We start from the raw sequence: 15,891 nt of genomic DNA on the forward strand, positions 1-15,891 counted from the left end.
TGGGAGAAAAAACCCAAACAGAACAAAAATAAACAACCATAACAATTAGCTTAGAAATGCCACCTTGTGCCGTTGCCAATACTTTGCAAAAAATTGAGTGCTTTCTAAGAAGCAATCTTCAAATGCATAAAAACACTTAAAATACAATCTCTTTGGTATGCCTTATAGAATATTGCTGTAAGAAGAAAATACTAAATTAGTATAAAAACGTAAGCATATCTTTAATACAGTGTTTCAGAAGTAATTGCACTGGTTTCTTGCTGATGTGAAGTATGATGGCTTTTAGGTCTAAGAACTAAATGATAGCACATTTAAACATTTATTTACTAAATGAGCAAAATGCAGGACTATGTAGCACTTTAAAGACTAACAAGATGGTTTATTAGATGATGAGCTTTCGTGGGCCAGATCAAAAATCTGAGGAAGTGGGTCTGGCCCACGAAAGCTCATCATCTAATAAACCATCTTGTTAGTCTTTAAAGTGCTACATAGTCCTGCATTTTGCTTCAGCTACACCAGACTAACAGGGCTACATTTCTATTACTAAATAAGGCTCTGATCCTGCAGACACCAACACATGCACTTATCTTTGTATGTAGTGCCATTAACATCAAAGTGTGTTATGCATGTTAAGGCTTCAACTACCCCAGACTAACACGGCTACATTTCTATCACTATTCTACATGCATGTTAAGCACATGCATAAGTGTTCACAGCAGGGGAGCCTCAGTCTTTTGTGATGAGCCATTAGGGAGATAGACTTGAGTTAAACATTTTTATTGATGCTTCTGTTTTCTGTCACATTACATAATTGTTTCTCATTACTTTTGATGTTGGGATTGATCCCCATTATTTGACAGATAGTTAAGAGAAATGAATAAAATATATTTTCCTGTTTGCAATGTTTGCAGTATTGAGAGCAGAGGCTTTCTTCTGGTACCACAAAATAAATTTAGCTGCTTTAAAGATGGCTCACATTTTACTAGTGTTATAAAATATGAAGATCTCTTAATTTTGGAGGTGATTACTGAAGTACAATTGTTGTTTTTAACACTTGTGTTTTTTAGAAATCCAGTTTGGGAATATCATGTATATTTTAACCAAAGCCTTGATATCTAGGAATCTCCTTCTAAAGTTAAGGGTTATAAAGTAGTTGGGTGTGATTGTGAACAAAACTTGGCTTTTGATTGCACACAGACTGACATTTGGCACATGCATTCAGCGTTTGCCTTTGGAATGTAATCCTTTGATAGCTTCTTTTATTTAGCATAATTCTGTGAAAATAGCCTCTTCTAAGTTTGAATGCAGGATAACACAGCTTTCATCAGGTATTTGAGGAGCTCTAGGAAACTGAGGCTATATCTGCAATAGGATTGCTTTGTTGGTATAGGTATGTCAATTATTATACAGATAAATTGCTCTTATTATTGACATAATTTATTCTTGCACAGTTGTGCTTTTACTAATATATATTATTTCAGACCAACTGAGAAATATTAGCAGAAGTGCAGTTTCACCTGAGTAACTGTGCTTACACTACAGGGTTTTTCTAACCCAGCTATGGCAGTCAGGGATCTTACCCCTTCACACCCTTGGCCAGCACCAAACTCTAAACATGTTTTCATAGACGTCATATTAAATACATATTCACTAAATAGATGTACAGATATTTCCTTCTTTTATTTTTCCTACTGTAATACACATTGCTAATTACTAGTTACTTTCTGATTAACGTTCTTAAATTAATAGGAGTACCTTGGTATTACACAAAGAGGCACTTTAAAAACTTAGACAGATTTGTTTCTTAATACCACACAGACTATTTAAGGTAATAGAGAGCATGGTGGGAAGCACCTGTGATGATGAAGCACAAATGGTTAAATTTGTGGGTGATTAAGCACCAAAATGAAGCTGAGGCATTTGAACAATTATAAAAGCCATTTATTGGAATCACATGCTCTGTGACATTTCTCATATATGCCAAGAATTAAAGAGGTATAGCATCTAAGAAAAGAACATAAACATTTTCATCACACTATGAAACTTTCAAATGTTTTTGGTGTTTCTTTTTTGGATTTTCCATTGATAATATATTTAAAAGCAAGATTCCAAATAATTTTTCAAAGGATGCACTTAAAATAATTTTTTGGGCCAACCTCAGCTTGACCCAACCCCCCATGGCTGTAGGGAGGGACCTGGATCAGCCTAGGTTCGCTCCCTCTCCTCCCCTTGGCGGCCAGAGTGGGGAGAGCCAAAGCAGGCCAGGACTACAAGCTCGGTGGCCTGTGGGAGATCTGGAGTTGCCTATCTCCAGAACGGGGGTGCGGTGCGGGGGGGGGGGGGGAATTGGTGAGCGTATCAAGCAGGGGGCACCACCCCCTAGTGCTACTGTACATATATTTTTGTTAGTCTCTAAGGGTATGTCTACACTACAAAGTTAATTCGAACTAGCAGACGTTAGTTCGAATTAACTTTGATAGGCGCTACACATACAAACCGCTAGTTCGAACTTAATTCGAACTAGCGGAGCGCTTAATTCGAACTAGGTAAACCTCATTCTATGAGGACTAACGCCTAGTTCGAATTAAGTAGTTTGAATTAAGGGCTGTGTAACCACTTAATTCGAACTAGTGGGAGGCTAGCCCTCCCCAGCTTGCCCTGGTGGCCACTCTGGGTGCCACCAGGGAAACTTGTCTGCCCCCCTCCCAGCCCTGGAGCCCTTAAAGGGGCACGGTCTGGCTATGGTTCCCGTGCCAGGTGCAAGCCTGCCAGCACCCAGCCAGTGGACCCTGCACCTGGCACGGCTTGAGCCAGCCACCCGCTGCCACCCAGCCCTCCGCCTCTTTCTGGGACCAGGCTGGCGGATCCCAGGAGCCTGCCCGGGGCCGCAAGAGGCGGGCGCCCACCTGGTCTAGTGCGGAGATCATGGACCTCATCGAGGTTTGGGGGGAAGCCTCCAACGTCCACGACCTCCGCACTAGACACAGGAAAGTGGCTGTCTAGGACAGGATAGCTGCCAGCCTGGCCACCCAGGAGCAGGTTTGCATGAAAATCAAGGTGGTCCAGTGGGACTCCCGACCCTGAACCCTGAGCTTAGAACATAAAGACATAAGAACCGCCGTACTGGGTCAGACCAAAGGTCCATCTAGCCCAGTAGCCTGTCTACCGACGGCGGCCCACACTAGGTACCCTGGAGGGGATGGACCGAAGACAATGACCAAGCCATTTGTCTCGTGCCATCCATCTCCAGTCCTTCCACAGAGGCCAGGAACACCATTTCTATCCCCTGGCTGATAGCACTCCATGGACCCAACCTCCATGAATTTATCTAACTCTCTTTAAACTCTGTTCTAGTTCTAGCCTTCACAGCCTCCTGCAGCAAGAAGTTCCACAGGTTAACTATTTGCTTTGAGAAGAACAACTTTCTGTTATTAGTTTGAAGCCTGCTACCTATTAATTTAATTTGGTGTCCACTAGTCCTTCTATTATGGGAACTAATGTAGAACTTTTCTTTATGCACCCTCTCCACACCACTCATGCTTTTATAGACCTCTATCATATCCCCCTTCAGTCTCCTCTTTTCTAAGCTGAAAAGTCCCAGTCTCTTTAGCCTCTCTTCATATAGGATCTGTTCCAAACCCCTGATCATTTTAGTTGCCCTCCCCTCTCCCACCCTCTCTCTTCCCCTCTTCCACCTCCTTTTCCTAGTCTCCCCGAGTTTTGTTCAATAAAGAGAGTTTCTATTTTTGAATACGTGTCCTTTATTTTGGAAGGGGGGCTAGGGAGAGGTAAGTGGAAGGAGGTGAGGGAGGAATGGGGTACGAGCCCCCGATGGGGAGGACTGGGGTGACTCTGCAGGCTCCTCGGGGTGTAAGCTCTCCTGCAGCCCCCCGATTGACACTCCCCCCCCCCGAATGGCAGCCTGCGGCAAGTGCAGCCGGGCTGATGGCCGAGTGCTGTGATGTGCCGAATGTGGGCATTCAGGGCACTCCAAGCCAGGACTGCTTTTCTGTCCCTCATCGAGTTAGACAAGCGAGCAGGGAACCCTGAGAACTATCTGTCCGGGGTGGGGGTTGGGTCCCTTTAAGCACAGCCCTCGGCTAGCCTGAGACAGCAGCTCCACGCTCTAAGTCCTAATCTGATGCCCTGCCGGCACTGCTTCCGGCCATCCTTAACCTCGGTTCAGGGTCCACTCAATGTGGACATGCTAGTTTGAATTAGCAAAATGCTAATTCAAACTAGTTTTTAGGTCTAGAGGCACTAGTTCGAATTAGCTTAGTTTGAATTAACTAGTTTGAATTAGTGCTGTAGTGTAGACATACCCTAAGGTGCCACAGACCTACTTATGGTTGCTGTTTTTTTAATTGTTGTTAAAATTACTAACAGGGCTACTCCTCTGCGTCTAGTGAAATACATCCCTCTAATGACATCATAAGACATAACTTTGCATTTTTACTACCTAGCATCTAGAAATTGTGTGTATTCAAACATGCATGTGTTTTTATGTGAAAGAAAGATTTTTGAATATAAAATAAGCCACTTGTAGTACACATATATATGGGGCTTTTGATGACATCCCCTAATATTCAGAAAACTTTGCACATCAAGTTGTTATCATAAATGCAATAGACTTACAGCTCACATTAGACCTAAATATACAGAAAATTTATCTTCTGTCACATATCGTAAATAGATTACGTATCACACACTGCATAATCTTGTGCATATTTCTGTGGGTTAAATATTTTCATCTGATAATGAGCATTTCTTCAAACACATCTTCATTTGGGCAGAAGTTGTATGCCCCTTATATTCCACAAGCATCTGGTACTTGTCTGCTTGTTCCATAGAATGCCATGCATTCACACTCACCCAAAAGGCTGCCACCTCTTTTTATCGTTTAATCTCTTTCCTCTGAGCAGCTATGCATACTATACACTCAGAATAAACATTTCAGGCTTGATTCTGTGCTAGCTCTGCGCCTTGTATACCCACACTACTGCAAGATGAATGTAAAAAGCAACAATTCAGTTTTGGTAAATCATTTACATTTGTGTTGCATTCTTTTTGCTCATGTGTAAAAGGCAACACAATGCTGTGAAGAATCAGAGTGACTAAGGAAGTATCTGGAAGACTTTTTCACATGTATGGTGCTTTCTGGTATTCTGAACAATGTCAGATAGACAAAAAAAAAATCCAAAAAAAGAAAACATTACAATTATGCTTGGGATGTGGCCTAGATTTCCAGGGGTTCATTATCTATAGCTGGGACAAGATATTCTTAAGAATGTGCTGAGGTTTTCTGAAAATCTGGCGCTGACAGAGGATACTGAGTTTAGTCCTATGTGTTTTCTGTGATACTTGTTTAGTTTTTTACAAGGGAATGTCTTATGTCAATAACTACAAGAACTGTATGGAAAATATGCTTTATGGAATCTTTGTAGTGTAGAGAGTGTGTAACTGGAACTGTTAGTCACCATTAAGAAAACTGGATGTGGATAAAGTGCTACTGCAGATTTAGTGTGTAAAATACAGATAAGAAAGTTTCTTGAAATCTTGTTCATTACAGATTAGCCCTAGACACCTGGTCTGCAGTTACGGTACTCTACAAAGACCTTTGCTTTTGGCAGTATCTAGAAATGCTGGTTGTAAATTATTATTAAAATGCATACATGAAAGTCTTATAATTGGCACATGAAAGCTGACTTTTTCAGAATATTAATTTCTGCCTGTTACCTATGTCTTGGAGATTTATTTTATTCTTGGTAACAGACTTGGTTTCTGCAGGTTGGTATTTAATAAATTATGTGAAAGATACTGGAGACAAGAACGTCAGTGTGTTGGGATATGTCTGCCTAAGAACACATCACTCAGTGCAGTGACACTATTCTCTTGAAAAACAAACATGAGCTTTAGTTACCAAAGTAAATATTTTTCCAAAACTGTCAGAAGCTTACCAAGAGTGTATGGAGTTCCCAAAACAAGATCTTTATTGGTTTTTTTTTTTTTTTTTAAACTCTGCTTAAAACAATGAGTCTTTTGCCAGAGGGAACATTCACTTTATGTAACTGTTTATTCACTTGCAAAGTATTGCTATACAGCCCCCTGGAGTAAGACTTAGGAATAGGAAAAAGGGGAAAAGGCTGATTCTATAAACATGATACATTTTACATTACCTGGACACATTTTATCAGCAATCTGCCTTTAGGAATTCACTGTTTCCAGTTGGCGCTGACTATTGGTTGAACCACTCTGGTCCAGGACTCTCTGATCAAGCAACTTCTGTGACCTGGCAGGACCATGGATGTTATGTTGCTGGAACAGAGATCCCCATCCAAAAGGTTGCCAGCAGCTGGGAATGCTAGCAGCCTAGGGCGCAAGAAGTCCAGCCAGAAAGCAGGTATTCAGAGCAGTGTTGGGGGCTGGGTATTGGCGACAGGGAGCCCTACCAACTGGAGCAGAGTTGGCTAGGGTCAGGGAGCTGCTGCAACCGTGGGCAGTGAGCTGCTAGGGACAGGGCTGACTGGAATAGAGCCCCACCAGCCTGGTGCCCCCGCAGCCCAGCCAGGAGCAGAGCAGAGCCCTGCCAGCCGGGGCATGGAGCTGTTGGCTGTCCATGTCTGTGAACCCCTAGCAGCCAGGGATGCGGAGCCACTGGCTGCCTGGGGACAGGGGAGCCACTGGCTACCTATGACAGTGGAGCTCACGCGGCTGAGGGCAGCTGGAGCAGGGCTGATGGCTCAGTATAGAGCCCTGCCAAGGGGGTGGATCAGTGCATTGTCCAGGCTGGCAGCCAGGAAGGTAGCCCCAAGAAAGCCCAAGGCCTGACCTCCCCAGTCCAGCAAACTCTCTTGTTCTGGACTGCTCAGTGCTGAGGGCGCTGGACCAGAGAAGTCCAACCTGTACAGATAACCAAAACATGATTAAGCAAGATGTTCAATTTTTCACTCTTGACTACATATGTCAGGCAGATTTACTTGGATCTGGTGCTGAAATGATCCTGGTTTCACTAATAAAACTTTTAACCATCTGGTAAGGTATAATATACCCTTAGTGGGCTTTTTATCTTAGACTGTTACCTGTCCAGGAACATGAAATGGAATCCTTCTTATGTTTTCTCTCTCTCTGTAGTTCATGTTCCATATACTATTTCTTTAACTTTTCTGAAGGTTCAGTTTGTGAATCTTGTGTAAGAATGAATGTGACTTGTTTATGCCTGACTTCTTTGCAAGAGGCTTGAAAGAGTGAATATGTGGTCCCAACTGGCTATTTTCCCTTCACTTCTGTGTAAGGCAAGCAGGACTTTCATAGCCAAAACCTGTGTAGAAAGCGTGTGGAATCACAAAGATTCTTGTGTAATATCCTAAAGACGGGAGTTCAAAATGATTTCTTCACAAACAGCTTTTCTATGCTTTAGAAAGTCTGCCTGCTGAACTCTTTGCAAAAGCTATTTCCACTCAAATCTTAGACTAGACTTTCCATCATTTTGCAATGAAAGAATTATACATATAAAAGGGCATCATCCTTTTTCCAGGGACTATTATTCTTAATTAAATAATTTGAGTTCTGCTCATGATTTTATTTGTTTGCATAGACTTTTGTTCGGTTTTGAGCTTTTTTCTTTTTCTCGAAGAGCAGAGTGCTGAATAGAAATATCCTTGAATCTATGACCCATTTCCTTTCTCCCTCACAGCTTGCTATGAAAATGTAGTGATTAGTTTAAATCTAGTGTACAAGTGGTGAAGCAGTAAAATTAGTATTTATTTTCTGTTGTGACGTCTAAGTCAAGTAAAACTTGTTAGTTCCCATTGCTGAATTATGCAAAGTACATCTAAACACAGGATGTTCAATGCTGAAGATGTTGAATAAAAGCTTTTCCACCTTCCATTTTGATGCTTTGTAAAATAACCTGTCCCCAGATTTTTCTAGAGTGAACTTTTATTTTTAATAGACTCAGTTGTAGCAGCTTAAAACAGAAGCATAGCTTTTATTTAAGGATAAACATTATACAATAAATATAGATTAACTTAGGGTATGTCTACACTACCCCCCTAGTTCGAACTAGGGGGGGGTAATGTAGTCATCCGGAGTTATAAATGAAGCCCGGGATTTGAATTTCCCAGGCCTCATTTGCATAAAGCCGGCCGGCGCATTTTTAAATGCCGGCTAGGTCGGACCCCGTGCTGCGCGGCTACACGCGGCACGGACTAGCTAGTTCGGATTAGGCTTCCTAATCCAAACTAGCTGTACACCTCGTTCCACGAAGCCTAATCCGAACTAGCTAGTCCATGCTGCGTGTAGCCGCGCGGCACGGGGTCCGATCTAGCCGGCATTTAAAAATGGCGTCAGCCGGCTTTATGCAAATGAAGCCTGGGAAATTCAAATCCCGGGCTTCATTTGCAACTCCGTATGACTACATTGCCCCCCCTAGTTCGAACTAGCGGGGTAGTGTAGACATACCCTTAGAGATATAGGAAAGTTAAAGAGCATCCTGTTCTCAACTATCCATTCTCAACTATTCAAAAATGGTTTACAGCACTGCTTCAGTTAGTTGGCTTAAACTGTGAAGTGAAATTGTTACAGTTGCCAGTATTATTTCCTTAGGTGAAGGTATTTATGTTGTGACTGGCTTAGTGCCAAAGCCAACAACTATTAAAGAATACCCCGCCATTGTAAATCTGTAATAATGTATCCGAACAATACTAACTGAGCTCTGTACATTTCCGGCTGACTGTATTGAAGGCAAAAAAATGGGAAATTGATATGGGCTTGGTTTTTTGTTGTTTTGCTGTAGTTTTTAGTTATTTGAGAACTGAGACATTACATTTGGTAACATTTAAGGAAATGATTAGATGTAATGTAATACAAAATTTTGCTTGGTGGATTAAGTGGGAACATTTTATTTTCATTATTATTTATTGAACATTTATCGTTGATAGTGAATTGCAGTGTCAAGGCAGCCTAGAGCACCAGTTTATGGAGATAATTGCCGTTTGAGCCATTGTCTATAACTTTTTTTCAAAAACCCAATATTTGCTAAGCATGTAAGGAATGGTTCTTCCTTCCCATTCCTGTTCTCAGCTGAAGTTTATTTCTTGTCCTAAAAGTTTTGATCCTGAAGATAGCATTTTGACTTCTTGAAGCCTTCCACTTGTGGACAACTGTTTGTGGTGAGCTTTCTTTAATTGAAATGGGTACAGAAGTAAATATCTGAGATTGATGTTAATACTGTTCCTTCATTAGCCAGAATTTGGTAATTGTGCTATGTACGGTACTCTTCAGTGGTCCTGAGCTCAGTTTACTTATGTGAAACAACAGAATTGGGTTTTCAACCCAATCTGAACCACCCCCCTACAACATTTGTCCTTTCTTCATCCACATTCATTGATATGCTAGTGAATGAGTTTTCTTACTTCTTTTTATCCAGCGAACATTTGTCTTGCGCATTCACATTCTTCCTTCATGGGGAAAGCAATGTGTGCACAAGTGTGGAGATTGTCCAACACCAGCCGATCTATCTGATCAATGAGGAGCATATTCGCATGGCCCTGTCCTCACCTGCACCATTCCAAGGTAAGTACACTGTTGACTGTGGCATCTCTGGAAGTATAAATACTTGCAGAACATGTGGTTTATGTGTCTATTTGATACCTATATGATATCAAAAGGCCCCAGTAATGGTGTCAGGAACCAGATCTAGAAATGAATAAGAAACAAAACTCAGTAATTTTTAAAATAGTATTAAAGGTTTTAGTAGGGATGTGAAAGTGTTCATGGTTAACCAGTAAAATCTGGGCTCATTGATTAACTTTCATGGTTACATGCAGGGCCTCCCCTTTCTGATACAGAGGCAGCAGCATGAGGAGCAGGAGAGGAGCCCTCTGAGACCCTGCCCTAAGTCACAGCCCAAACCCTGTGCCTCCTCTTGCACCCTAGTCCTCTTTTTTTGGTCACAACTCCCTCCTGGCTTAGGTCACAACCCAAAGTCCTGCATTCCCCCCTGCACTCCAGTTTTCTATCTGAGATCACAACTGCTTCCTTCACCCAAATGCCCTTCTAGACCCTACACCTCCTCCTATATTCCACTCAGTCCCTTATCCTAAGTCCCATTCTGAAACCAACCGCTATCCCATACCCCACACTGCCACCATTAATATCATGGAAGAGTGCAGCCTTTGACCATTTTCCAAATTCTTGGAGTAAGCCCCCACCAAAAATTATTCCCCGCCCTGGTAGAGCTTCAAAAGTTCCAATGGACTCTGATCTATGAATAATCTTCTTAAATGTTACTGCAATAGAAATAATGGGTAAAATACATTATTTTCTTTTTTGTCTGAGTGACAGTCCCTCGTTTTTATTTTTCCTTCAATGTGAGTTTGTGGTTCAACACATATGTCAAAATGCAGAATTTTTTTTGAAAGAAAGATGAAAATACCGAGCACAAAGAGAAGAATGACATTTAAAATATATAAAAAGATACATACCTGATATACTTTTGAAGTTACAGCGTTTCACAGCCTTTTTTGTTTGGTTTTGTTTTTAGGGTACTGTGTGGTGTTGTGTGCCATAATCATATTCTGTGCAATTTAGAGAAGAAAACATTTCACTTACATAAAGTATTACATACTGTATTACTGGATGTCATCAGAAGTATGTCTTATGTTAGTCCATTGATCCATAGCTATTTTTATGCCTCTTAATATTTATTCCCTTGTTTTACTAAATGAAGTTGTGGACATTATATTTTGAAAAATGAACAAAATGCAAAGAGCTGTCTAAAATCATAGTGCAAACACGACTGAATAAATCTAGGGGAAGTGGGATGTGGTTGCTCTGTGAATGAAATCCACATATTGTAGAGAGTGGGTTTTTTTTTATTATTTTTCAGTTCTGTTGAGTCCTTATGGTTTAAATGGCACATTGACGGGGCAAGCATACAAGATGTCAGACCCAGCAACCCGTAAATTGATTGAGGAATGGCAGTATTTCTACCCAATGGTGCTGAGGAAGAAGGAGGGGCTGAAAGAGGAAGAGGAATTGGGATATGATGACAATTTTCCTGTGGCAGTTGAAGTCATTGTTGGTGAGATATAGTATTTTGCGTAAAGAACATTTTGCACTACCTTATAATTTTTTAAAAGTCTAATTAATCAGAAACAACCTCTGTAATTTCCCTATCTGGTTTTGTGGTTCTCTTGACACTGAAGCATTTTGACTCGTTATCTTGCCTCAAGGTTCTGTACTCCCTGTATCCCTAATGCTATTATTACAATATTGAGCGCTTATTTTGACTCCCTATTAGTCATAAAAGGATGGATTAATAATTAGGATTTCAGTCTGTAAACTTCTTTAGATTTTTTTTTAATACTTTTCACGAGTAAGGTTTGTCTAGAACAGGGGCTCCCAAACTTTTTGACACAGGGACCAGTAAATCCATTCACAAGCTTTTGGAGGACTGGTAGCATTCATTTGCATATTCACATATTCATTAAGCAAATTATGAATATTCAAATAAGTTGTTTCTGGTCTTCCCAAAGTCGCCAGTGCCAACTTTAGCAAAGTTTTTGATACATTTACTCACAATATTCTTGCCAGCCAGTTAAGGAAATATGGATTGGATAAATGGACTGTAAGATGGATAGAAAGCTGGCTAGACCAGGGTTTTCCAAACTTTTTACTTTAGTTGGAACCTGTTTTTTTCCAATACTGTTTTTTGCAGCCCAAAAATATAAACACATATTAAAAAAATAATTAAAAATGAATACATTTTCAGTGTTTCACCTGGCTGCATCCTCTGCCCAGCCTGGGCCAGGGCTTCAGGGACCTGGTGCTGTACAGCCTCTCCAGGAGGTGGGAGCAGGAGTAGATTGGTGGTAGGGTATCTCGCTAAAAGGGAGGATGCAAGGTGGGGTAGGTTTGCCAGGTGTCCGGTTTTGTACTGGCCAGTCAGGGTTCTGTCCGGGAAACAAATAAAATGTCCGGTATTTTCTGATTAGGTAAGTTTTATTATAATTAGGTGTATCAGTCAGTAAGTGCGAACTGCCTGGCTTGTAGATGTGCTACCGCTGTTTAATACTACTCAAGGGAAGGTATGGGGGGGGAGAGGAGTGGAATTCCTGGGGCCAGACTCACTCGTGTGCCCGGGTCTGTTTGTGCCCAGGTCAGTCCCGCTTCCCGCCAGCTGATTCGCGCCTCCCCCCCAGCCGCTTCTCCTCTCAATCTCCCCCGTCCAGCCCTGCTTTCGGCGGCTGGTTCCCCCCTGCTCCCCACCGATCTCCTCTGGCCAGCCCCACTCTCCCTGACGACCCTCCCCCCCGACCAGCCCTGCTCTGTCCATCCCCTCCCAGCCAGCCATTTCTTCTCTGCTTCTCCTCCCAATCTCTCCTGGCCAGCCCCACTTCCGGCGGCTGGTTCCAGGGTCAGCCCCCACACCCTCCGGCCAGCCCTGCTTCCGCTGGCTGGTCCCCCCCCCCCCCGCCCATCTCTCCCTCCCAGCTGGCCGATTCTACCCCGCTTCTCCTCCCGATCTCCCCTGGCCAGCCTGCCGCTTCCTCCCCCCACCGGTGTTCAGCCCTGCTTCCACTGGCCACCCGCCCCTCCCCATCTCCACCGGACAGCCCCGCTGTCTCCAACCCTGCTTCCCGGCAGCCGGTTCCTTCCCCACACACACCTCCTCCCTGCCTGCCCCACTCCCCTCCCGGCAGCCACACTGAGGCCTGGTATTTTTTTCCCCGGGCCACAGCCCATAGTTTGGGAAAGCTGGTCTAGAACTTGTTGAAACCAAGACAAGGCCAGCCTTGAAAGTACATGGAGAATGGACTTATTTTCTTCCTTCTGTTCCTGTTCTATATAGGTGGTGTACGAATGGTGTATCCTTCAGCTTTTGTTCTCATCTCCCAGAATGACATCCCTGTGTCTCAAAGTGCCTCCAGTGCTGGAGGCCACATCATTATGTGTCAGCAGGGACTTGGAAGCATGAAAGATCCCAGTAATTGTGGGATGCCACTCACTCCACCCACTTCCCCAGAGCAGGCCATGATAGGTAAGCAATAAACCTAGCAAAGAGACTGAATCATCCAATTGAAAACTCATTTTAAACATTGTTTTTTTTTAATCAATTCAGTGAGAGGCAGTTTTTCTTAATCTCTTCTAAATGTAGTCTTTGTACTAACTAAAGTGTTACTTACTGAAGTGTACTCCAGCATAGTGGGCTTTCATTTTTCATGATTGGGGGATAAATGTGTGAACAGCAGCAGAAAAAAAGAGAGAGAATACGCTAATGAGTAGAACACCGGGAATTTCACAAGTTCACAGAACAGAAGAGTTACCAGTTTTGTGTGAGTTCATTCTACCCAGTTTATTGGAAATCTGTTCATTTATGAGACAGCATGAACATGTGAGAAGAAAGAAAGGATCAGGTCATGTCAGAATTCTTAATTGCATACTTTTTAAAGAGGATTGTAAGGATTTATTAGTTAATCACTGTAAATTATTACAAACATGAAAAACATCATATAATTCACATAACTATAATATTAAGCATTAATATTGGAAAAATTCCAGTATCTGAATGATAGTCACTGTTTTGACCAGTGTAGTTGGAATTAAAAATAAGGATCTCCAGACAAAAATGCTAAAAGTAAAACCAGGCTCTGCGGTTGAAGGATATAATGAATTCATATCCTCTGTGGATGACAAAATGAAGGGGTCACATAAAACTCAATGACTGAACAAAGGAAGCTCATCCCAAGCATCTAAGGCCCCAAAACAGTTTGAATCCCAGTGGGGTCCACATTTACATGACAGCTGACTCCAAGGATTCTACTTAAATTCAGTAGAGTTGAGTAATTTACGTCAGCTAAGGTACTGGCCTATTCTGTTGTTATGACACATGTTCTCTATACTTCTGTTTTCCTGTTTGCAGACAGTTGCATGTAAACTGTATCTTTATTTCCAAGAAGTTCATCTACCTATGCTTTTTGATCTCAGGCTGGTCATGATACTACGTGACTGTACACTTACTTGTCGCAAAGGTGATTATGATGTCTGTGTAGATCAGTTCTAGATTATGCTTTTTGCATCATTTGATTTCAGAGATTTGCTGGCCATTAAAATATATTAATAAATTCCCTGATTTCAAGAAGCACTGGCATGTTTTTTAATTCAAACTTCAGTGCTGAAATTGTGGTTTGGGTTCATAGAAAATTCTCTAAATAGAGTCATGCATGCATGATCATTATAGTATGCTTAGAATGAAATTTTGGACAATTTCATTTATTAGCTGCTTATTTTAGAACAGTTTGTTTATTGTGTCAGTTGGTTCTTAAAACCACATTTTCTATACTATCCCATCCAGTTACACAAATTGAATATTGACTTTAAACATTATGCGTGAAAGAACCTAAGTCAGTTGCAAGCTAAACATACTGTGCAGAGGGCATTGGACAATCATACGGAAATAGTATAAGTTATAATGCAAACTAGCAATTTAAATAATATAGAGTCATAGAAAGGGAGGGCTGGAAGGGACTTTGAATAATCATCAAGTTTAGCCCCTCCTGCTGAAGCAGGATCAAATACACATAGACTATGTCCCACTTCTTAAAAACACATAGGGCACATTTAGACTATGTTTTAATTTCGAAAGAGGATATGCAAATTCTGTGGGAATTTGCATATCTTCTTCCCATCGCATTTTCAAAAGAGGATCTTTCAAAAGTGAAAGTAGTCTGGACTCGTTTTTTTTTCCGGGGAAAACCCCCCTTTTTTTGAAAAACTGCGTAAACTTCCTTTTTTTAAGAAGAGCGGGTTTTTTCAACGCGTCCAGACTAGTTTCACTTTCAAAAGATCTTTCAAAAATGCGATTGGAAAAAGAGATGCAAATTCCCACCGAATTTGCATGTCCTTTTTCAAAATTACAACGTAGTCTAGATGTGCCCTACAGTGACAGAGATTCCATAACTTCCCATGGACACCTATGCCAGAACTTAACTAACCAGATACAGTACACTCCAATTGTCCGGCATCCAGTGGTCCAGCACTCCCGATAGTCCTGCACCAACTGGAACTCGGAAGTGCTCTGGCCAGCTGGACAATTGGAGCTGCTGTGGGCCCCATGGGTACTCGCGGCTGGGAAAGGGAAGGGAAGAAGAGGGGAAGGAGGTTATACCCCTGTGACGAGTCTGCCAGACCTGCACTGTGACCAGTTGGGGGGTGGGCGGGGAACGGTGCAGCGAGGGGCGAACACTCCGGCATTTTGCAGGAAGGTGGGGAAAGCCCTGCGCCACTGCCGAGAGTTTCCGGGAGGGGGGCGAGCTCCTCACCCCCCAGACTGCAGTAGTTATCGCTGAGCAGGGGGGTTAGGGGCGGCACTGCGGGATCAACCTGGCAGCACCCCAGCTGCTGTGCTCCACGTTGCTTCCCCAAGTCCATCGCTGCTGCTGCTGAAACTGACAAGTGGCAGACTTGGGGAAGCTGCAGAGCAGCTGGGGTGCTGCCGGGTTGGTCCCGCAGTGCTGCCCCTCACCCCCCTGCTCGGTGATAACTACTGCAGTCTGGGGGGTGGAGATCCTGCTCCCCTCCTGGAAACTCTCAGCGGCGGCACAGGGCTTCCCCCGCCTTCCTGCAAAATGGCAGAGGGTTCTCCCCTCTCTGCGCCATTTCCCGCCCACCCCCTGAACGCAGTGCGGGTCCCAGCAGACCCGTCACAGCCCCCCACCGGAGTACCTCCCGATACTCAGACATGTCCGATAATCTGGCACCACCTAGGTCCCAAAGGTGTTGGATTATCGGAAGTCTACTGTACTTAAAAAGTTTTTCCTAATGTCTAACATAAATCTTCATTGCTGCAGATTGTAATTACTTCAGTTATTTCAGTGGCCATGGAGAACG

At 42.7% G+C, this 15,891-nt stretch overlaps 1 protein-coding gene across 1 annotated transcript in view; it reads left to right on the forward strand.

Annotated features, from left to right (window-relative positions):
- Nucleotides 1-15,891, forward strand: part of MED13L (mediator complex subunit 13L) — a 371,515-nt gene that overhangs the window by 235,151 nt on the left and 120,473 nt on the right. Inside the window, exons 5-7 of the mRNA XM_075898187.2 lie at nucleotides 9,428-9,573; nucleotides 10,889-11,083; nucleotides 12,854-13,042. Coding sequence (XP_075754302.2) covers nucleotides 9,428-9,573; nucleotides 10,889-11,083; nucleotides 12,854-13,042 — 530 coding nt within the window. The remainder of the gene's footprint in view (nucleotides 1-9,427; nucleotides 9,574-10,888; nucleotides 11,084-12,853; nucleotides 13,043-15,891) is intronic.

This window comes from Pelodiscus sinensis, chromosome Z (genome assembly GCF_052426305.1).
Source record: "Pelodiscus sinensis isolate ZL-2025 chromosome Z, ASM5242630v1, whole genome shotgun sequence".
Taxonomy (NCBI): Eukaryota; Metazoa; Chordata; order Testudines; family Trionychidae; genus Pelodiscus; species Pelodiscus sinensis.